Source organism: Polyodon spathula, chromosome 3 (assembly GCF_017654505.1).
Source record: "Polyodon spathula isolate WHYD16114869_AA chromosome 3, ASM1765450v1, whole genome shotgun sequence".
In the NCBI taxonomy this organism is placed as follows: domain Eukaryota; kingdom Metazoa; phylum Chordata; class Actinopteri; order Acipenseriformes; family Polyodontidae; genus Polyodon; species Polyodon spathula.
The window spans coordinates 79784745-79808756 of record NC_054536.1 but is presented as its reverse complement, the minus strand read 5'-3'; the positions used below and the strand labels follow the sequence as shown (position 1 = coordinate 79808756).

Sequence of the window (24012 nt, the reverse complement as noted above, 5' to 3'; positions counted from 1 at the left end):
TAGGGATTAAATTAAGGTATGCTAAGAGGGTCAAAACAGAGGAGTGTGATTAACATGTGTTAAAATTAATCTCCAAAGAAATGAGCATGTTTATTGCAGAAGTTAACTGCGATTTAGTTGACAGCCCTAATATTCATGCATTTGTTTTTATTTTACCTGTAATAAACATGTTTTTAAATACATGTTTAGCTAGAATTATGATGTAAGTGCAGCATACATGATGGTGCTGGTTCTTACTTCTATTAGTTCACTTCTTACATATTTCTATGGCAGGCAACTAAAACTGTAGCGCAGCTCCTAATCTCTGGTGAAAACATCTCTAACACTGACTAAAAAAGAACTGCATTTGAGGAATTTGGAATAAGAAAGATTGATTGGTAAACCATACACAGGTAAAGAGACGGTACACATTGATTTCTAACCTTTGTGTGTTTGTTTGTCTCTTTCTGTTGCAGTTTGGCAAACCTTGTAACACTGGAACTCCGAGAAAACCTGCTGAAATCCCTGCCTGCGTGAGTACTGAACGTCGTACTTGCATTCCTGTTTTCAGTCAACATTTTGCGCTTGTCTTATTGTTGTAGATTTATACCAAACATAATTCCCAACTATTCAGGACACAAATATATTTACTTTTATTAGGCTGAAAAGTACAGGCACACCAATTTAATTATAATAAAAAAGCTCTGTGTTACCTAGCAACGAAAGTGACCACAATCCGAGGAAGATAAACGAAGAGTAGTTTAAATGTGTGCTTCTTTATTCAGTGGTAAATGAACCACTTTTCAGTCGCACCATTCTGTTTTTTTTTTCTCTTTTAAAATACATTTCTCTAATGGAGGGCACTCTTGTTGTGTTTGTAGGTCGCTGTCATTCCTAGTGAAGCTGGAACAGTTGGACCTTGGCAGCAATGAACTGGACATTTTGGTAAGAGGCAACACAATGCATAGTAAATTGAATAAATAAGAAACAACAGGTCCCAGAAAGAAAAAGCAAATTCTAATCTATTTTGTTGTAGTTTTTCCTTGTTCTGGTAAGCTGATATGTAAACCCATGCCTGTTTTATAAGACACTATTCCAAGGGAATTCTTTCTGTAAAGTGCTAAAATTGACTTCATTGTGATTCGTTGTTGTGCCATCAGTGTTTTACAGATTATGAAAACAATAATAATGACTAATTTCTTCTTACTAATGAACCGTTTTATCCTATGAATTAGTACTGTATAGAATTGATAATAGTGCAGATGGAATATGTTTATTATGAAGTGCTGTAGTTTACACAGTGCTGACTCTCTCTTTGTCTCTGTTTCCCAGCCGGACACTTTGGGAGCGCTGCCAAACCTGCGGGAGCTGTGGCTGGACAGGAACCAGCTATATTCACTGCCACTGGTAAATACTGCACAGGCTCATCCAGCCTTCATACAGTACAGCTATGGCCAAAAGTTTTGCATCATCCGGTAGAATTAACTCATTTTGCTTCATAAAGTCAAATGCAACCTGCTAAAAATAAAATTACATTAACATATTGATTTACATACCGCTTTGCAATTTTCCCTATACGAAAAACTTAAATTGAAAAACGTGACTTTTTGAAATCTAACATGAAACACTGTACTACTGTTATGACTTGTGGTAAACTTTTGGCAGTATAATTTAAGAACATAAGAAAGTTTACAAACAAGAGAGGCCATTCAGCCCATCTTGCTTATTTGGTTATTAGTAGCTTATTGATCCCAGAATCTCACAAGTTGCTTCTTGAAGGATCCCAGAGTGTCAGCTTCAACAACATTACCGGGAGTTGGTTCCAGACCCCCACAATTTTCTGTGTAAAATAGTGCACCTGGTTTTTTCTCCCTTTTTGTGGATCGGTATTGTGTTTGCAATTCTCCAGTCTGTCGGTGCAACCCCTATCTCAAGAGACACTTGCATGTTAGCGGTTTGTAAATAAATTCTTTCATTTCCTTGAGTACTATTGGGAGGGTCTCATCCGGCCCAGGGGATTTGTTAATTTTAAGAACTCTTAGTCCCTTTAACACTTCTGCCTCTGTTATGCTAAAGTTATTTAAAACTGGATAGGAACAGGTCGACATGTGGGGCATGTCTGTGTCCTCCTTTGTAAAAACTTGTGAAAAGTAATCTTTTAATATAGTTGCTCTTTTTCTGCATCTGTGATTTTGCTATTTTATGTCTTTGACATTTTACCTCCTCTTTTGAATGTTCTCTTGCTGTTATAATATTGGAAAAATGTTTTGGAATTGATTTTAGCCTCCTTGGCAATGATCATTTTTATCTCTCTTGGCCTTTCTAACTTCCTTTTTGACTTGCGTTTGCAGTACTCTTTCTGTGTACTTTGTTCTTGATCTCTCTTTAAAAGCTTGGTAAAGTGTGTTTTTTCTCTGAATATATATATATATATGTATATATATATATATATATATATATATATATATATATATATATATATATATATATATATATATATATATATATATATATATATATATATATATAGATGTATATATATATATATATATATGTATATAGATATAGATATAGATATATAGATATATATAATTGATCTGTTAAGCAATTTTGTTTCAGATTTTGATTTGTCTACTTTTGGGATGAAGATGTTTTGCTCCTCTAGTACTACATTTTTGAAAAAATAGCCATCTTTTTTCCAGTGGATGTTTCCTCTGTTTTACCTCAATCTACTTCTGTTAGTCTCTGTTTCATTCCTTCATAGTTTGCCTTTGTATAATTGTAAACCTTAGCTTCAGTTGTTACTTTTTTCTTTTTTTTTGTAGTTTCTTTGATTTTAAATAAAACATCTAAATAATGTTCCTATAGCTTTTTTTTGTCTCAATTCTAAAATTCGAGGCGATGCATAACTTTTGGCCATAACTGGTAATTGTATTTGGCCTGTATGTTTTACTTACAGAGATTTATACAGGAGGCTAAAGATGACATGCAGAATTCTGTGTTGCAGCATTCTCTACAATTTGACATGGAAAGTGACTTTAAATGGTTTTTAATAAGCATAGCGTTGCACATCCCCATGTGTTGTTACAATTGTTTAAATAACATACCTGTAATTTCTTTTCGTGGTTAATATCCAGACAACTTTTTACACTTGGAACTTTAGTCTGTTTCAAGGCACTTTTCAAAGTGGCCACTCTAGTGCGCTGGTATTGTCAGGATTATTGCCCAAATTGTCAAACAGGTAACACAGCAATAACAATCCATGATGTGGTGCGGAACAGAAAAGCCAGAGCTCTTGTTATGTTTTTATTTTTCCTCTCTTCATGCAGTGATTTAGAGGACAGATCTCAAACCACAGTGCACTAGACCGGCCATTCTGAAACAGACTTTAAAGTTGTAAGTGCAAAAAGCTGTCGATGTTAACAATATAAAGAAAAACTACAAGTACATTAAACAGGTGTAGCAACACATGGGGACTGTAACGCTGTAGTTTTTGGAACCCCGCTACTTACTCTTAAGCCATGCTTATCTGAAATGAATTCATTTATTATATAATTAAAGCAAACGGCTAAGCTGCGTGAGTGTTTGGGCGCATGTTTTTGTTTTTGTTTTCCTTTAGTCTGCATGCACGGGTTGTGTGCGAGTTTGGCTGTTGCACTCCTCAACTGCTCCTCCTCTTCGCCCTCCCCTATCTAGGAGCTGGGTAACCTGCGCCGGCTGGTGTGTCTGGACGTGTCGGAGAACAAGCTGGATCAGCTACCCAAGGAGCTGAGCGGCCTGGTGGCACTGACAGACCTGCTGCTGTCCCAGAACCTGCTTGAAACCATCCCAGACGGCATTGGTGAGAGACCCCAGCACCAGCCCTGTGGGGAACCAGCGCTGCCTTAGCACTACTGTACCACAAGGGCTTCTTTAACGACCTCAGTTATAGAACTAGTTTTAGTTTCCAATTTCTTTTTATTCAAGCATTTATAAAAGGGATGGTATTGGGCCTTTTTTGACAAAAGATAAAAACAGCCAAAACTGCATGTCAAGTACAAAAATAAATTCAATTGAAATAAAATCCTGGATGTGACTGTGTGCATTTATTCAGGTTGCAAAAGTCAAGTCATCAACCCCAGCCACAGTAACTGCATCTCAAAATATTACGACACAAGGGTAGGTAAACTTTTCACAATGGACAGCACTTTATCTAGAATGGAGTGAAATCTTGATTAATGTGCAAGCAGATACAATAATTAAAGATGTTTCAGCCCAGGACCTTGTTAAATATTTCCTTACCTTACACTCGGCCCGATTTCCGCTTGTTTTTCACTGTTTTCAGTTATGTGTAACTACTGAAAAAAAAACACTGCACCATTGAACTTCAATATAAAATGAACATGGTGAAAAACACAATATGGAACACTGAAGAGAACGGTTTACAATCTCGCGTGCTCAGGCCATGTCCCATTACTTTCTGTCTGGCGCAAGACACAATGGATAAAACTTTCTGCAGCTTTCTCTCTCTCTCTCTCTCTCTCTCTCTGAACTACTATGTGTATGTGGTTATTGCTCAGATTGTAAGCTTTCCAATGATACCATCCCTTTCCCTCTATCTGCTAAAATGACGGTGCAATCGACTCAAAATGAAACCTAAGCTGTGAATTCTGTCACGAGAGGCTTACCTTCAGGATATCGTATTTCCGGCTTCGAGTACTTTTACGGTGCACATAACATTCGGTGTGCCGGTGCACCGAAATGAATGGGGCTGAGTTAGAATTAATCATATATTACAACTAAAATGGGCATGGAATGGCATTCCAAGACCCAAGTTGCCTTCACCTGGATTAGAGAATGATTAAAGGTCCTGCATTACCCCCTCGCCCACTAATACTAATGATTTTGTCTCATCAGGGTGCCTGAAACAGCTCTCCATCCTGAAGGTGGATCAGAACCGACTGACCCACCTGACACACTCGATAGGGGAGTGTGAGAACCTGACTGAGCTCATGTTGACTGAGAACCTCCTCACGGTAGGAACACCACTTTGTCCCTGTGTATAAATCAGCATAATTTACTGGGAGTCTGATCTGGAATATCAAATTCAAAACACAGCAGCAGTCACCAGCAAAACTAGAACAAAAAACTTATTTGACGCATTTGTAAAGCAGCGGTCAGCACTAAAAACTACTCTTTTTTTGAAACTGGGACAATGACAAATCTTATGACTAGCAGTGCACAGTGCATTGGCAGTGTAATAGGAAGGGGAGCTGGCTTAGTATAAATTAAATGCATTCAGTTTCTTTTTTAGTTCTGAAGAAAGAGCCTTTGTGTGCGTATTGAGTTGAGGAGGAGGTCAAGCCTAGCTTCAGATTCGATTTTCAGTTCTGTTTTTATACTATCCCCATACCTTTTTGTGGTGCTTCCAATCATTGAATGTATATTATTGCAATTTCAAGTATTGTGTTTTATTCACTTGTTGACATACTCTCTGTGAAGGTCTTTAGACCTTAGATTTCAGGAGAAGCTTTTGTTGTAAAAGCTAGATTTTGTTTCTTAATTGCTTTACTGGTTTTAAGGTGCTTTTGTTAATAATAATAATAATAATAATAATAATAATAATAATAATAATAATAATAATAATAATACACACAGACCTCCTCACAAGTTACTCCCTCCCCTACTCTGCATCTTGCTTGTTGAAGTTGGCTGATGTATCAAACCCCTCTCTGCCTGTCTCTGTCAGATGCTGCCACGGTCTATAGGGAAGCTGAAGAAGCTGACGAACTTGAATGTCGACCGGAACCGGCTGACCTCCCTGCCCCTGGAGCTGGGTGGCTGCTCCAGTTTGAACGTGCTCTCCCTGCGAGACAACCAGGTCACCAAGCTGCCGGCCGAGCTGGCAAACGCCACAGAGCTGCACGTGCTGGACGTGGCTGGGAACAGGTAACCAATCTTTACCACATTAGCGCCTAGTGCAGACAAAAGAGCTCCGGCTTGCAGTGCAGTCCATTCTATTGCAGGACTGTTCTAAACGGTTCTTGCTGAAGTAACATCAATAACATCATTTAAAGACCTGATTTGTCTTGTAATGGAATAGATTGAGGGAAGCATGATTGAATGTCATCTGAAAACTGTCTCATTCTCGGTGTATTTTGTGTCAAACAAGTTACAAGTGAACCTTGTACCCCAAACCTTGTACCCCAAACTGAAGGCACTTCTCCAGGTGAGGTAATTCATTTGAGCTTGGCATTGTCTGTGATGAAGTGAAGCAGAATGCCACTTAGTTGGGATCTATCCCTCTCCCTTTCTCTCTCTCTCTCCCCAGGCTTCTGAACCTACCATTTGCCCTGACCAACCTCAACCTGAAGGCCATGTGGCTGGCAGAGAACCAGTCCCAGCCCATGCTCAAGTTCCAGACAGAAGATGACGAGAAGACTGGGGAGAAGGTGCTGACCTGCTACCTCCTGCCACAGCAGCCCTCACCCAGCCTTGGTGAGTACAGCCAGAAAGCACGCTGGAATCTGCTGAGGTTGACTGTTTTTATTGACTTTCCCTGGTCTGGTGTTTGTGTTCAAGTTTGTAAATGTATATTCTCTTATAGGGGCATTTTATTTTTTTTTTTTTTTTTTTTTATTTGAATAACCCAGTGTTGTATTTATTTCATTTATTTATTTATGTATAGCTTTATTTACAGTTCATGTTTGTGTAAAATGCAAGTACATTTAGTTTACAAGCTTAATTGCTAGCACAGTGTACTGTGGCTGACCTAGCTTACCAAGTTTATTTTGGTAATGCATGAATGTGGCATAGTGCTGAGTGCAAAGGTCCCAGCGCAGTCCATTCTCTTTGGGCAAATCCAGTTTCCTCAAATTGGAAGAAAATGGACCTCTCCCTGGGAGCGCTCAGCTGTAACCAGGTAATGCTGCTTGTTCAAAGTGTGTCTGTTGTGTCTTTCAGAGAACCTCCTGCAGAACAGTGTTGATGACAGCTGGATGGACACCAACCTGAACCGTGTCAGTGTGATCCAGTTCCAAGAGGAGGCCAAGACTGAGGAGGAGGACAAGGAGGCAGCGGCCGAGAGAAGGGTGAGGCTCGCTGGGCACTGCCAGCCAGGAGAGGGGCTTTATTCTCGAAGCACAAGCCCAGTCTCTCCTGGTGTCACACACACACACACACGCACACACATCACACAGGAAAAAAAATCCTAGCAATATACCATGTTTTGCAACCCAAGGAAAGTTAGTTAGTTTACTAGATTGCTGACCTGATATATACAGCTCTGTTGTATTGTAAACTCCAGAGTATCTTGTAAGGCAGAACATGGACTACTGGAGTGTGTAGCTTGTCAGTGAGGTCTTTGTTTGTTCTCCAGGGGCTGCAGCGGCGAGCGACTCCCCACCCCAGTGAGTTGAAGGTAATGAAGAAGGTGATTGAGGACCGCAGGAACGAAGCCTACACCGCAAACCCAGATGAGGGACTCGAGTCTCCAGACAATGAGGTAACATTACAGCCGTTGCTGCCTCTACAAAACACAGTGCTGTGCAACCTGTAACAGGATGGCTGTGCTTAGATTATGTCTTTTTCACACGTTTGGAAAGTGCCATTCTTTTTTTTTTTTTTTTTTTTTTTTTGTAAATAAAAGCCTTGCTGTTTTCAATTTGTATTCAAGCCTCTGCAATATGATAATTAGAATTCCAAGGACAGAAAATATCAAAAGTATTGTGATTTTTGTTCAAAGAGACATTATCAAAAATAATTTAGGGCTGCTCTGTCATGCTGAACTTTATTAGGCTGTAGGCGTAGTTTTGTTGGTAGGGCCCGGAGCAGGGTGTGATGAAGTGTTGGTGTCTTGTGTTTGCATGCAGGAGAAGAGGCTGAGCACACTTTCCAATCAGAGCCATGACTCCCAGGCCTCCAACAGCACAGCGTCGGCTGGGTCTGAGAGCTATGAGTCTGTAGAACACGAGAGGCGGGGCCACGTCATTGCCATGGCAACAGATGGGGCAGAGCGGGTAGATGAGGAGGAGGAGGGGCTTGATGATGAGATGGAGGTCGAGTACATTGAGGTGAGCAGGTAGCACTTTCAAGCCTGGGACACGGCGCAGAGCCGCACATGAGGCATTTTGCCGCCTGTATGGCTGCCATTGCTTTCATATGGTGTTGGACAGATTTTCTTGGTGATGCTGAGCAGTACACTCATAGAATCCAGAGCGTTTTTTTTTTTTTTTCTGGATTAACCCAGAGCTTCACAATTTTTTTTTTTTTTTTTTTTTTTTTACCTGAGTCCCACATGTTCAGCTGCATTAGGCACTGTGGCCCACTATTAGCGCTCCCTGGGAAAATGTCAAATTAAAAACATTTCATACCAGTAACATTATAAATAAACCTAATCTAAACTGCCCTTTATTCATTTGAATAAATATTGTGAAAGATGGAAATCACACTGAGTGAAAATATATATTTTAAACACCTTAATTTTAGTAAATAAAGTAAATTACAAAAACTAAACAAATGTTTATTATCAAACCTTTAAATTATACCTTTGTATAAGTGAAAATTTTAGAAAAGCAGTTATTTTTTGTTCTTTATGCTTTGCAAAACGTATCGTTTGGTAGGTGATTTGACATATTGTAATTTTATTAATACTCAACACACTTTTTACATCTGCCAGCTGAGCGATCACTTGACCTTAACTCTGCTGTATTGTCAGAGCTCTCGCTCTACATCCTGCCAACAGGTAGGCAATCCGTTAGGTTTGATTTGTGAATTTCTGCTTTGATTGACAGTCTGCCAATACTGCCGTGCTACACTTTATTTTTCTACATTTGCCGGCTCCTGCTTTTTGCAGTTAATAGAAAAAAATACATAGAATGTAACTGCTCCCACGGCCCACCTTTGGGCCATGGACCACAGTTTAGGAACCCCTAGATTAGCCAATCACAGCCAGGAAAAATCATGAATGGAACTGTTGTCTACAGAGGTGTCCAAGCACCCTGTCGTGTTTGATCCCTCCCCATATTTCATACAAGGACAGGCAAGTCAGTATTTTATACATCGCCCCTGATGAGCATCCTTCCTGCCTTTTTTTTTTTTTTTATTATTTCTGTAGTTTACTACTATTTTTACTAAATAACTGGCTGTAAAAGGATATATTTTTCTAACACTTTAGTAGTAGCTGTCAGCAATTGTTTGTTTCTTTGGTAAGCTCAGGTCACCCATTTCATATGTCTGCATATAGATAACAGAGAAACAAATCAGTTTTTTTATTTAGTAGATTATGTGGGGTGACATTACAGCTATGGCCAAAATAATTAATAATGTTACATAGACATATTGAAATTACATCGCTTTGTAGTTTCCAAAAATTTAAAAATGTGGCATTTTGAAATCGAACATGAAATACTGTACTACTATTGTAGTTTCTGGCTTGAGATACAATTTTTATGTTTCTTAGATTGCATGATGTTAAATAAAATATCGAAATTATGTTCATATAGGTTATTTTAAAATTTTCTGCATCCTAATATTTTGCTAGGTGATGCAAAACTTTTGGCCATATATGTAAATTAAATTTGAGTACAGATGGTGTGGTACTGACACTACTGCATTGTACCATTCAATTTTTCTGTATTGTAAGAAAAGTAAGTCGCATAGTGCATACCGCTCCTGCGTGTCCGTGTGCAGAGTAGCAGTATCATACCGTGAAAATGCCCAGCGGTGTCGTGTCGCGCCTGTCTGTGTATATCTAATAACTGTGTGTGTCCACATTTGTTTCTACATGTTGTACAGTTTGTGCTGTGTGTGTGTGTGTGTGTTTGACTGAAATGTTGTAATGAATTATTACAGTGTAGTTCCAGTATGCAGTGCTCTCATGCTCTGGGACAGTGGCTCTATATGTAAATTTTACCATATGTTCCCCACAACGTAAGCTGAGGAGATTTACAGTAACCGAGACGCAAGGGATCGATTTTCAGTTTCTCTAAAGGAATATGAATGTAAAAACATTGCTCAAGAGTTTCACAAAACCAGGTGGAAGTGATTTAACAGATCATTAATTTGCTGAATTAGTACAGTACAAGTGCAAAGTACCAATCGTCTAACACATGATCAATAGAAATATTGCTGTGCCATCTGTATTAAAGTTAGAAAAACTTGTGATTGTAAATTGTGTTTTGTGTGTGCGCAGCCAACAGTGCACTTTGCTGAGGAGCCCATTATCCGTGGAGCAGAGGAGGATGAAGATGAGGAAGATGAGGATGGGGAGGAGGAGCGTCCGTCCCTCCCCATGGAGAAGCAGCGGCTCATCCGCAAGGACACACCTCACTACAAGAAGCACTTCAAGATCACCAAGCTGCCCAAGCCTGAGACCGTGGCAGCGCTGCTTCAAGGGCTGAGTGTGGAAGGGGTGGACCAGCATGAGTTCCAGGCTTCACAGCACGACACCCAGGAGGAGGGGCAGGAGGGGGAGCAAGAGGAGGAGGTGGAGGAGGGGGTGGAAGTGGAGGGCAGACTGAGCGATAGGACCAATGCAGCACTGCAGCCATTCAAGGTAGGGGCCCGACATTGCACAGGGCAGCTTCTTCACTTAATTCAGTTAGAGAAATTTGTGTTTGTGCTGCTTTTTAATTGAAGGAACTTTTCCTTTCATGCACTGAATATGTACACTTAAGTCTATCTTGCATGTAAAATACCATCCTTTTTAGATGTCACATGCAGTTGAGATGCTGTTTGTCTTTAATAAGAAACAGCAGCGCTGCTTACTTGAATGCAACTCCCCTGCATTGGCACTGTGGCTGTATGGAAATAAGCTGTGAGGGTTTAACTTGTGTAGATACCTTTACTTACCTATTTGCCTTTAGCCAGTGGAAACACTGAGGAAAAACACTGGTGACATTGTAGTGCAAGAAGGGAGAACTGCTTTGGTATTAAACAGAAACGGTCTGACAGATTTGGACCTGACACATGTGTAACGGCAAAATTCAAATGATCTTAATTGTATAGAACTGTGAAGAGCAATCATTTTAATGAAAGTGGTTTCCTTACATCTTTATACACTTGCAGAATATTTGCCTTTGCACTTCCTTAACATTGAGCCCATTTTATAGTTGTATGTGTTTTGCCTTTAAAACCGCTCATGAAGATTACTTTCTATGGTCGTGATGTGTTTGTCTCAAGCAAGGTGTCCTTTTACTTGATACTAGACTGGTCTTTACAGTTTTAATACCCACGCAACTTACATGTACATGCAAGCTGTATGGTACCTTTTTAAAGAACTGTGTCAGGCAACTGTTCTCCACCCACTTAAATCTCTCACACACTGACTTCAGTTTTTTTGTATGAGTCTCAATCTCACAACTAAGCAGAGGAGATTTACGGTTATCCAGTGGTTGAAATAAAAACAAATACTGGTTGATGGGTTACTAGATCATTGTCTCAAGACACAAAACTCACATGTTCTCTAATGGCAGATAAGTGAAAGCTGAAAGTATGGTATTTGCTGGTTTTTCTCTCTGAATGAGTCCATCGAAGTAAACACGAACACACATTTAATTTTGGGACAGTAATAAACAGAAAAGCATTTTGCTGGCTCCTTTGTGTGTTGGAAATCAAGTAGTACATTAATCTGCCTGCCTTGCAGCATTGGATAAGTGGTAGCAGCTCTCGATGGGACTTTACTGGCATTAGCATTAGCTTTGTCCAGTTTATCCACACACACAGTTCACAGTGGAGGAGAAAACGCTTGTATGAGTCCCACTTGACTCGTTGCAGATGCTGTAGGCTTGCTAAATTCCATGCGTGTTGGATCATATGAAGCACGTAGATTAACAAATCATCTCTGCCATATGAACCTGCACATCCTCTACATTTTGACCCTTCACTCCTTTGCTAACAGCTGTTAACGTATTCAGAGAACTGCACAGTAGATGGCAGGCACACACACAAGTCTGTAAGCAAAGCAGCAGGCAGACCTTTTGCTTTCCTTGGTAGGCCCATGCTGGCTGGCCACTCGAGCCCCAGAAAATCTGATATTGAGGGTGACAGGACCGAGCAGGGCCACGCAGCAGCAGCAGCAGTGGTCTTCAGGGCTCTGTCCCGCCAAACCTACGCTTCTGCTGAGGGCTTGTCCTCCTCATGCTATTGCTGCTGTCGCTGCCTGTGGTCTGACTCTGCTTCCAGTGTGCCAGCTCACGGCTGTGATTTCACTAGAGGGTGGCTCTAGAATAAGCAGGGCCTTTACTACAGCGCACATAATTTATATATGTATATAGAAAATAGAAAATTAATTAAAATAGAAAATTAAATAGAAAATTAATTAAAAATCAAAACTGAAATAGCTTGGTTGGTTAACTGTCCATCTTCCTTTTGTAATAGCAATCTTAAATTAGCTCAGGTGTAACCAGGCACCTTCAAAATCACACACCAAGTTAAGTGGCCTCCACTTGTGTTAAATTGTAGTGATTTACATGATTTCAGGGTAAATCCAGCAGTTCCTGTAGGTTACCTCTGCTGGGTAGTGCATTTCAAAGCAAAGACACAACCATGAGCATCAAGGCTCTTTCAAAAGAACTCTGGGACAAAGTTGTTAAAAGGCAGAGATCAGGGGATGGGTATAAAAAAAAAAATATCGAAGTCCTTGAATATCCCTTGGAGCACAGTCAAGATGATTAAGAAGTAGAAGGTGTATGGCACTACCAAGACCCTGCCTAGATAAGGCCGTCCCTCCAAACTGTATGACCGAGCAAGAAGGAGACTGATCAGAGAGGCTACCAAGAGGCCAGTGGCCTAATGGCTACGGGCTTTTATGGCCAAAACTGGTCAAAGTGCGTATGTGACAACAATGACCCAAGCACTCCACAAATCTGGCCTGTATGGTAGAGTGGCAAGAAGGAGGCCATTACTCAAGAAAGCCCATCTTGAATCCCGTTTTGAAGCATGCAAAAACACTCAGGAGATTCTGTAGCCATGTGGCAAAAAGTTTTGTGGTCTGACGAAACTAAAATGCAACTTTTTGACATAAGTGCAAAGCGTTATGTTTGGCGCAAACCCAACACAGCGCGTCACCCAAAGAACACCATCCTTACTGTGAAGCATGGTGGTAGCAGCATCATGTTATGGGGATGTTTCTCATCGGCAGGGACTGTGGCATTTGTCAGGATAGAAGGGAAAATGAATTGAGCAAAGTACAGAGAAGTCCTTGAGGAAAACCTGCTGCCCTCTGCAAGAAAGCTGAAACTGGGACTGAAGTTCACCTTTCAGCATGACAACGACAGAAAGCACACAGCCAAAGCTACACTGGAGTGGCTATGGAACAAAAAAGTAAATGTCCTTGAGTGGCCCAGTCAGAGCCCCGACCTAAATCCAATTGAAAATTTGTGGCATGACTTGAAGATTGCTGTCCATCAACTCTCCCCAAAGAACTTGACAGAGCTTGAACAGTTTTGTAAAGAAGACTGGTCAAATATTGCCAAATCCTAGGCGTGCAAAGTTGGTAGAGACCTATCCCAACAGACTCTGATGCACTGACGCAACACAATGTGAAAAAAGTTCAAGGGGGTGTAGACTTTCTATAGGCACTATATATATATATATATATATATATATATATATATATATATATATATATATATATATATATATATATATATATATATATATATATATATATATATATAATGTGTGTCTTTTACTGGTTTACAAACAAAGTAAACACATTTTTGCTAAAATCCCCAAAACATCCATGACTTTCAATTCCAAATCTGTCAATGAGTTTTTCAAGCAGGCCTCGCCAGTTAAGATGTGGAACAGAGGCAAAAAAGATACTGTTTCAGTTATAGCTCAGCCCCTGCTAAAATCATATGATGGATGCTTTATAGAAAGAATGAGACATTGAACCTAGCTCAGTGTAGTGCTGTATGCCAGTAGATTCAGTTCTGTGTGTGTGGATGTACAGTATATCAAGTAGGCGTCCTCATTCAAACTTGAATACACAATCACAAGAGCCATCCTCCCAACATTTCAGTTATTCTGAACCCTGGACAGAGGCAGACTGACTTCCCCTTTTCAGTTCAGTTCCTGGCCCTCATGCAGCTGCAGTATTTGATTGGTTGGTTCAAGTTGTTGACCTGCATTTGTACTTTGCATTTTGTTCCATTTTATTATTTTATTTATTTTTTCATTATTGTGGTGTTTTTCTTTCTTTCCGTCCTCCCTAAGTGCAGTTGTCTGAAAATTGTTTGATCTTCAGCTAAATCTTAACATGTTTTTTTTTGTTTTGTTTTGTATTGTATTAATAAAAAATCCTTTAACTTATTATTTTTTTTTTTTTAACTGAAGGATTCTGAAATATGGTGCAAGCAGTTATGCCCTGGGCTCTGAAACTTCCCCTGTAGTGTCAAATTGGATATATCAAATTGTCTATTTCTTTTAATGATACTTGTGTACAATCAGGGCTTAGTTTTTGGATCAGCCAAGTGCCAGTAAAAATGTGAATTAACAATCTCAGATCATAAATTCTGAGGGAAAACTGTAAGAACAGTTTCATCCTGAAGAAGTGTCTAGATCCACAAGTGTCTAGAAATTTCTACAGCTTTTCTAAAAATGTTATGAGTGTTTTAATTCTGGAAGACAACCTTTTAGGTTACTGTCTCCTTCAGTGTAATGAGCTTTCTTTGCTTGGACAGTTTAAATTGACTCCCATTTTTGGGAGAGCGCTATTAGCAGACATCTTTTGTCTGCTTGACGTTCTTATAGTTTTACCTCCAGTCTGAGCAAGGTACAAGTCTTTTCACAAAGAGCTGTTTAGCAGATCAGTGCAGTTGGATGTGGCCAATTCATATTCATTGCTTGGTTATTGATAACATAAGCCCAGGTGTGTGTTTGCTTTATTTATTTATTTATTTATTAATGACATTTAAGTTGAAAGAAACAGACAGGGATTCAAGTGTCCACATTTTTTGTGACCAGATGTTTTGGGGCTCAGGGCAGTTGCAACTCACCTGTGACTGGGAGTGAGTGTGTGGTGGAAAGAGGTGTGAATCCTATGTGTGAGTGTATGTGTGTGTGTGTATGGTGAGGGTAAAAACCTGGCAGGTTGCATGGCAGGGGTCAAAATTCAGCTGCTATATAGCATAACATTGTTCCCCAATTGATTCCCTGGCTCCACCTCGCCCTTTAAAAGGGACCCGCTCCGTGAAATAGGATGATGTAAGGCTCACAGTTTCCTCACAGCGCTATTTTCCTTGCCCGCGAATTCTCATTGTTAGAATGGGAAACACAAATAGTCCAGTTTGTGTACAATGTTACAATAAGGGAGCACAGCCCTGGAGAGTCCAGCTTAATAGGATTATTCTCTGTTGAGGTGCTCCTCTTTGTGCGGCACATGCTGCCTCCCTGCTGTCTGTAAATAAACTAAGCATTTTAAAATGCTACTTATTTTACATTTTCAAAAAGATTTACAACACTGCTAAGTCCATCCCTGAATCCAGCACCCTCTGTATGTGTTCACCTTCCAGGTGGTTCTACCCCTGTCCTGCCAGCAAAGGGGGGGTGTTGGGTTCTGTCTCTGTTTGGGTGTGTGGTTGGTTGGTTGGTTGTTTGTTTGGTGTTTTTTGGCTCGACTAATCCGCATGCTTCTCGCTGGTTCCTGTCCTAACAGGGGGTGTCGTTTGATCAAGTCAATAATCTGCTGATTGAGCCTGCTCGAATTGAGGAGGAAGAGGTCTGTACCCTACTCTCTTTCTGTTCACTCTTTTACAAAACACAATCCACCATTTAACTCAAGCCAATCACCAGGCATGCCTTGAAACAAACTGAACGAGGGTCAGGGCAGTGCAGTCTGTCTTTGAAGGACGCTACTTACTAAATATCCGTTGGCACGAACACACACACACACACACACACACACACACACACACACACACACACACACACACACACACTTATCAAATTTGTGGCCTCATGAAGAAAATTACATGGCTAAAAATGTGGATATTTTGGGGGATTTTTAAAAGCACAAAAAAAATATATATTTCCCAGCCTTCAGTGGCTCCTTTTTCGATATAATTCACTGCACTGTTGCTCGTGATTTTTGTTTTTGATTTTTAGTTGTGTCCCCCCTCCCCCCTCCCCCCCCCAAGTTGTTTTCCACCCTTTCTTTCAAAGTTTTAGCTTTGCAACTCTGTTGGGTTGCTGAGTGGGTCTCAGATTAAGCTAAACTACAAATTGTTGATAGGGTGAAATTGATTTACACTTGAACAGAAATAACTACACTTGATTGGGGAAAAGTATTGCTTTGGGTCTGTGCTACAGTGAAGGCTGATGGTTGTTAATTATTATTAAAACTGTGAGGAAGAGCATTGCATTGCTTTGGATCAACAATACATTTTGTGTCTTCTTTAAAGTAGAAGAAATTAACCTGACTGAGTCAGGGTTGCAATGTAGGGATAATAATAATTTGTTTTACCACTTTTTTGTAGTTTAAAAATAAATAAATAAATAGATACAAAAATAGTTTGAAAGTGTAAATGAATGGGTTCCTGAGTGGCGCATCCGGTAAAGGCACTTCTCCTGGAGGTTGCCGATTAGAGTCCAGGCTATTCCACTGTCGAACTTGGACGCGAGCTCCCAAGGGGCGGCGCACAATTGGCCGAGCATCGCTCGGGTGGGGAGGGCTTAGGTCGGCCAGGGTGTCCTTAGCTCACCACGCACCAGCGACCCCTGTAGTCTGGCCAGGCGCCTGCGGGCCTGCCTGTAAGCTGCCCAGAGCTGCGTGGTCCTCCGACACTGTACTTCCGAGGTGTCTGCATGGCGGGCCTGCAGAGTGAAAAGAAGCGGTCAGCTGACTGCACACTCTTGGGAGGACAGCGTGTGTTCGTCTTCATCACTCCCGAGGTCAGCGTGGGGGTGGTAGTGGGGAGCTGAGCCTAAAATAATTGGCTATTTCAAATTGGGAGAAAAAAAGGGTAAAAATCAATTGGCAACTACTAAATTTATATTTAAAAAAAAAGTAAATGAATTACATGAATTCTATTAAAGCAATGTATTTTAAATTTTTTTAAATAATCACAGGAATATTTCTTCTTTAAAAACATTCTAACTGATAACTTTCTAACTTCTTTAAAGAAATAATATAATAAAATTAAATGCTCCCTAGGTGTGTAAACTATTCCACATATCACTTAGTGGGCTGGCCGAGCACAACTGTGGCTGTACGAGCAAGGTAGCTGAGCATGTGTAACAGAACAGTACATCATTCTACAATATGAGCGCAGGCCAGCTAGCTTACAATGCTGTGAGAATGCAGCTTTTGTTTCTCTTGATTGGGAACTAGTCTGCACCAGTTACTAAAGATTTCTGTTTTCTTTTTTTGCTGCAATGACAATACTGTACGAATTTAATTCTTATAAATTAGAATACATTTTTTTAATATAAAATATACAGTGTGTGTTTATTTTATATTTAATTTCGTAATATAAAAAAAAGTCATGATTGGAACAGAATAAGAACTAGGAGCAAGGGTAACTAGGCAGTCAGTTAACACCTAAAAAAAGTATCACATTTTTACAGGTTTGTCAGGGCTGTTGGGGCCATGAGAATATGGTTAAATAAAGGATGTCTGTCACACTGTTATTATTGCTTATATCTGCTGTTCCAATTCCAGGGAAATTTGCTAAGTACGTTCTTTAAGTACAACTTTTAGAATCTTGAGTTATAGAGAGACGCCCAGTCTGTGTCTCTGTCTGCATGTCACACTTCCTGTATATTTTATATACATGTGTATATTTAGAGAAGCGCTTATTAAATTGTGAAGACACTTAGTTTGGACATAATCAAATTGTCAGAATCCTGAAGTCAGTGGAGTCTGCAGTTGGTCGGTAATGCCAAACATACATTTTTGCATCTGTGTACAGTGGCTGTAGGTCATGGCAGCTTGTATTTACAGCTCTGGTGGGGGATGAAATGCTTTCAAAGGAAATGTAAAAGGTCACGAGTCAGTGGATTGATGATTGCTCTTCATTTGTGGGTCGGGCTCACTTGGCTCTGCACAGCAGCATTTTGTTTTTGGCTCACTGTGGGTGACCGCTTGAAATAGTTGAAGCCCACAGTGCTGGAATGTGGTCAGCCCTTAAAGCGTGTGGCATGTGTGTGTAAAAATGAACAGGGGAGCAGCTCTACAGCTATATTTTAAGAGACTGCAGCTCACTGTCAGTTTTCAGGATATATTAAGTATTACAAAATGCAGATTGTATGTTCAAATACAAATCCTGTTTTAAGTCTTTTTGATCTTTCTCATTTTAAAATGATTTATTTTGCAGAAAACATTCAACATATACTAGGGATGCACCAAATCCAGGATTCGGTTTTGGATTCTGACCGAAAACCTACTTTTTGAGCATTGTTCAGATTCGGCCGAATACTTTAGGATTCGGTGAACAAAATCCTATATATCCGCCCAGATGCACATCCATTTTAATACATCCTCCAATGTGTGCAATTCTTCTTTAAATAAGACACAAATCCGGTAATGAATCTAATTGTTGCGTTTAATAACAAGAACGAGTTTGAACTCTGTTGCAGCTCTCGACCCCCAAAAGTACTGGTGGCACACGCACTAAACACACGCAGCTGCTGAATGCAAACATACCCCCGTATGCAACAGCACAGTCACATCACACTTTTCATGGAGTAAAGTTATGCAGTAAGCCTGTAATGTATAGTAACAGCAAACTGTTGTAGACTTTTCTGCTTTGTTGCTTTGCCTGTCAAACGTGTTCTAGATATCATAAAAACGTGTTCTAGATATTATCACGTTCTATATATAGAATATATATATATATATATATATATATATATATATATATATATATATAGATATATATAATATTATATATATATATATATTAAATTGAATGTTACAGTCTACACGTTGGTCAGATGTGCAAGACGTTGTTGAAAATAAGCCTTAGTAAATTTCATTTTACGTTATTGCAGTGTGCCAATACAAGTTGAACCATTTGGGAACTGCTGCGTTTTATTAAAATAATTTAAACTATTTCCTAACCTATTTGATAGGAGTTACACGCACACAGTGCATTTAAATCAACATGGGTTTTATTTCACAAGGAGATCATTGAGGTCACTGATCACCGTAATTTTTTCCTCATAGCTCTCAGTCTCAGATCAGGTGACACAGGTTGAAACGTCATTAAAGAAAATAGTGGGTTACGGCAAAGATGCAACGCTCCTTTTTTGTAAAGGTAGAGTAAGCGGCTCTGTATTTTGATTGTTCTGTTGTGGAGGGAGGGGGCTAGTGGTAAATTGTGTACATTTCAAACTGAAATCTTATTCCGGGATATATTTCCGTTCAGTAATAAAAATACTATTAACCAAAAGCCTCAAAACTAGGTTGTGTGCGTCCCTTGTTAGTAGCTGCCAGTCTGTTTTTTATTCAACAGTTTCCTTTTAATTTTCTTGACACTTTGTATTTGGCCGAATCTTTTGAGATGGATTCAGTATTCGTCCGAATCGCAAAAACTTGGATTCGGTGCTTTCCTAACATATACAGTATTGATTCAACAAATTCCCTGCTTTGTTTTGTTTGTTTGAAGAAATCCAGAATTATTTAGTTTCGTAGTCCAATATTCATTCAAGCTACTTTGCATATTCCTTGCTTCCCTAGTCTGCAGTTTGAATCTCGAGAGAACCTAATCCTTGAATGAGTGAATCAAAAGAATTTAATTGCATTAGAAATGTAAAATCCAGTTATGTACCCCTACAGTGTACTAACTTTCCCCAGGGGCTATTACTCTTCAAATCTGTAGCATTTCAATGCAAAAGCACAAGTTTAACTTCCATTAAATCACTCGTCAGTTAGAAGAAAGCGTTGACAGAAACATACCTAAATAACGTCACACAACAACCGCCTGTCCAAGTAATTTTGGACTTAAAGTAGATAGAAGGCTGTGTCCAAGCAGAACAGCAGCAGTTTCCATTGAAGTGCTGTTCAGGAATGTGAGGGCAATGCAACCCTGTAGAGCTGACAATATGCAAGAGTCTTCTCTACAAGTTAACACAGGTTCCAGTAAGCTAACTGCCCTGCAGACACAACAGAGGTGTTCACTCTAACACCTCTCCTGCATGGTTAGGAACTAATGTAAGGTAATGCGTTGTGTGTCGGTTTTTCTCATTGTTAAAAGAGATGTGCTCTTTAGTTTGTGCAAGAGGAGCGCAAAGCTGAGCGAAATGATTTCTGTTATAGTGAGAGCCTATACCTTTTATTTAAAGGGTTAATAGGCTAATCTAGTATTATAGCTAAAAAAATAAAACTAAAAAGAGATGCCACCATTACCCTAACCAGGTTCCCCAGGAGGAACTTGTTTAAGAATTGCGGATTGGCTTCTTCTCTCAATTCATGAAACTTACCTAAAAATTAAATAATACTCTTTGAAACAGGGAATTGAGTTGTCCAGAGTATTAATCACAGAATTAACATGGTCTCTGGCCTTTTTACTTATTGTAAGCGGACATTTTGAAAAGAGCTTTGAAACAGACTTTAAAGTTATGTGTAAAAAGTTGTCTGGGTGTTAACAATGAAAATACAAATTACAGGTACGTTATTTAAACAGTTGTAGCAACACATGGGGACGTGTACTGCTATATTTTGCTACTTAACACAGCTACCTAGGCTGCATCCGCACTGGGTCCGTTTCAAACACTCGGTCTGGTTCGTTTTAGTTTGAAACAACGTATCGATGTGCTTGCTGTTCATACATCTCTGCGAGCAAAGGGACGAGTTTTGTTGGATATGAGGTAAAGTGTTTTTTTTTTTTTGGGGGGGGGGGGGGGGGGTCCTTTTCCATTTTTTTAGAACCAAGTTAGTTTGTCTTCAAATGCAGTTTGCAAGTGCACTTGGCTCATTTATATGGTGTGTGAGCTGGATGTTTGCAATATCCTGCAAGGCATATTGAAAGATGGCAGCTATGATGTATTGCTCCGTTTTTTTTATATATCGCTGTGGAAGAAAGCACTGGGTGAGCACTTCACTAATTTAATGAATACATTTTAATGCCTACAGTAGTAATGCAGTTCTGCACAGTTATAATGTCGCCATTAAACTGCAGTGAAGAACATTTCCTTAAAGTATGTTATGCATTTGTTGAGGTGAGGTGGGGTCACAGGGAACCTTTTGTGTATCCTTGAAGAACTTAGTGAACTAGTCAAGCTACAAGGCTAGATCCGCCCGTTAATCACTAATTGATTGATTGTGTGCACTGTTAAGGGGGCAAGTAGATTTTTCTAGCATTTTGTCCCTTGGACAATTTTTTTTTTTTTTTTTTTAAATTACACACCCCTGCACATCTTATCACAAGGCGAGGCACCTTTCTTTGCAACAGCAGCCTGAGAAATCACAGGAGACTCCAGCAGCTCCTTCAAGAGTTCAAGGTGGTTTATGCATTTTATGCAATTCACAGCATAACCACATACTTGCTGCACTGTGCTGCGCCAACCTGTCTTGCTCTGAAAAGCGATCTACGTTTATCATTTGAAAGTACTGTATCCCAATTAAATGAAGAGACATCCCTATTAAACAACATCAATAACACTGGGAAGATCCCAGAGTTGTATCCCATTTAAGCAGAAATCCCAATTTATCAGTGTCCCGATTAGGTGACGCTGACTGTATTTTACTATTTTTGTGAGTTTTGTCCAGTTGTAACAGAGCTTCAGTTTCTCACACTGTCCATCTAGTTTAGGATTACAGATTTCCACAGTGAAAAATTGGGACTTTTTTTCCCCATTTACTGATGCTGTAGCAACTCAAGTCTTTAACAAAAAAAAAAAAAAATTAAACTTCGGGTGAATTTATTGCAGATCATAGCAACTCCATTTTTTGTACATGGTCATCTAGTCAAAACATGTTATATGTACAAAAAGCCAGATTTAAAAAATAAGCTATTACCATTTAAACATATGGTATACGCATAATCAGAATGGTGCTAACACATAATACATTACTCTGTTATTAACTTGCTGAGCACATTAGCAAAAACTGGGACGATTGAACAGTTTTACTGTTTCCTACTGGGACAAAAAAAAATAAGGCTGAAAACTGTGATAATCTCAACACTAATGTAGTTCCCCTGAGACCATGTTTTTTTTTTTTTTTACTTTTTCGCTCTACTTGTTTCCTCAGAAACTGCTAAACGTTTACTTCCGAGTCAGGTAACCTTGTATACTTTGTTTCCTATGTGCATAAGGACTGAGTCCAGCTGCTGTTCACTTTGAGGTTTAACAAGCGTTTCCCACTTTTTACACCAAACATACTGAGTGCAGACCAAACCCTCGATGGACCCAGTGACAACACAGCCTTGCTGTTTAAAAGACTGTTTTCCAGTTGCTGTTCTGTTGGTCCGATTTAGTCCCAGCAGTGATTTTAAAGACCCCCCCCCTTCTTTACATCCCTAAGTATGATAAGAATACAGTGGAAAGTGGTAACATGGTTTGGATCTCCTGGTATTAACAGTCTGTATAGTGTAGAGTAGTATATAGTAGTGTGTTGTATAGTACAGTGGAGTAAACATTTCCAGAATCAGGAATTCAAGATCATCTTTTTCAGTTGTCACAGTGTGATTCATTTAAACTATACTAGGCTCGCTCTTGGTTTGTTTACAGGGCTCATGTCACACCCAGTTAATTTGGTCTAAGCTCACCCTAGCACAAAGGCAGCCCACCTTTACAAATGCTAATGTTATATAAGTAGACTGCGTCACGCAGAAAAGAATCTCACATGGCAGGGATTGTGTACAGCCCCTGTCTCATTCCTCAGCTTTCTATTGTCATTCTCCGCAGCTATACTTGTATTTTGGTTCACAGAGTCCGGATTTTGAAAGAGACGTTTTGGTAGGGGTCAAATCAAAGAGACCCAAATTGAGCAAAGGAAGAATGCATTTCAATAGTGGACTTGCTGTAGTCTCCACTTTGAAAAGGGGGAACCTCTGTACACATTGATACTTGGAGTCATGGCTGGATTTATAGGTACAGTGCAGTATCTTCACAGTGAAAATTGGTTTTGACACTGCTCTGATGTTGAACAAATTCCCACACGCACACTGTTTCTCCAGTTTTTTTGTGTGAACTCCACCGTGGCCCTTACAAACCAGATACGAGCAGGTTCGTACATTGACCCAGGTATTAGCTATCTTTCTACCACTCAATATGATTAAAAAAAAATCTTTCATTCCATTCATATGGTTTTGTTTTCTTTAAGACTTGACAAGATGCTACTGTTAAGTAGCCAGATTTATTTTAAGTTTTCTGTAGTGGCGATGATGGGCCAGTTTCCTGGTTACCTGCTGCAGCACTTTGGTCTGAAAAAAGATTTAAAATCTGTCTTGCTAGAAAACTAGGATAATGAAGCATTAGCATGACAGGGGGTGGGTTGACATGATATAACAGCACACTTAAGGCGTTGTAAGCCACGACACGAAGCAGAGTGAATTTAACCCTTAAGCGTGCTGCTATATCATGTCAACCCACCCCCTGGAGAGTGCCTTCATGCTATTATAAAATGATTATAAAATGATTAGATGCATTTACTTTAATTAACACAGCGAATTAAAGTAAATCTTTCCAATAACAGTAAATCTCACTTTGCACAAGAAAAGTGTTCCATTGAAGTTTTAGTTTAGTAAATGAACATCAGTTTATTCATAAATATATTTATTAAAATGTGTATTTAGTACATTTCTGTATATCTATTATATTAACTTACTTGCTAATTTACTATTGCATTAATTGACAAAGGCTTAAACTTAATGAATTATATAAACAAATCTGATAAAACTTTTAATTATAGGTAATTTTTGGAATACGTGTTCATTTGAAACTTGCCACACGTTGGGTAGTTTGAATAAACAATAAGTTGCTGGAAAACATTTTAAAATAGAATCAAGTTATTATACTTGTGGTAAAACAGCCTTGGGGCTGTTGCCCTTCAAATCGCTAGATATCTAGACCAACAGACTCTCCATTTAAATGCAAAAAGTACAT

The 24012-nt window shown here is 39.4% G+C and overlaps 1 protein-coding gene across 22 annotated transcripts in view; it reads left to right on the top strand.

Annotated features, from left to right (window-relative positions):
• The window catches only part of LOC121313459 (protein scribble homolog), a 135256-nt gene that overhangs the window by 52681 nt on the left and 58563 nt on the right, over positions 1 to 24012 (top strand). For 20 of the 22 annotated variants that reach the window (XM_041246003.1, XM_041246002.1, XM_041246015.1 and 17 more), the window contains 12 exons: positions 456 to 512; positions 861 to 924; positions 1312 to 1386; positions 3676 to 3820; positions 4876 to 4994; positions 5708 to 5907; positions 6290 to 6456; positions 6922 to 7049; positions 7337 to 7462; positions 7830 to 8030; positions 10151 to 10513; positions 15620 to 15682. In XM_041246003.1, coding sequence (XP_041101937.1) covers positions 456 to 512; positions 861 to 924; positions 1312 to 1386; positions 3676 to 3820; positions 4876 to 4994; positions 5708 to 5907; positions 6290 to 6456; positions 6922 to 7049; positions 7337 to 7462; positions 7830 to 8030; positions 10151 to 10513; positions 15620 to 15682 — 1708 coding nt within the window. The remainder of the gene's footprint in view (positions 1 to 455; positions 513 to 860; positions 925 to 1311; positions 1387 to 3675; positions 3821 to 4875; positions 4995 to 5707; positions 5908 to 6289; positions 6457 to 6921; positions 7050 to 7336; positions 7463 to 7829; positions 8031 to 10150; positions 10514 to 15619; positions 15683 to 24012) is intronic. The other 2 variants (XM_041246012.1, XM_041246006.1) reach the window with 1 other exon arrangement.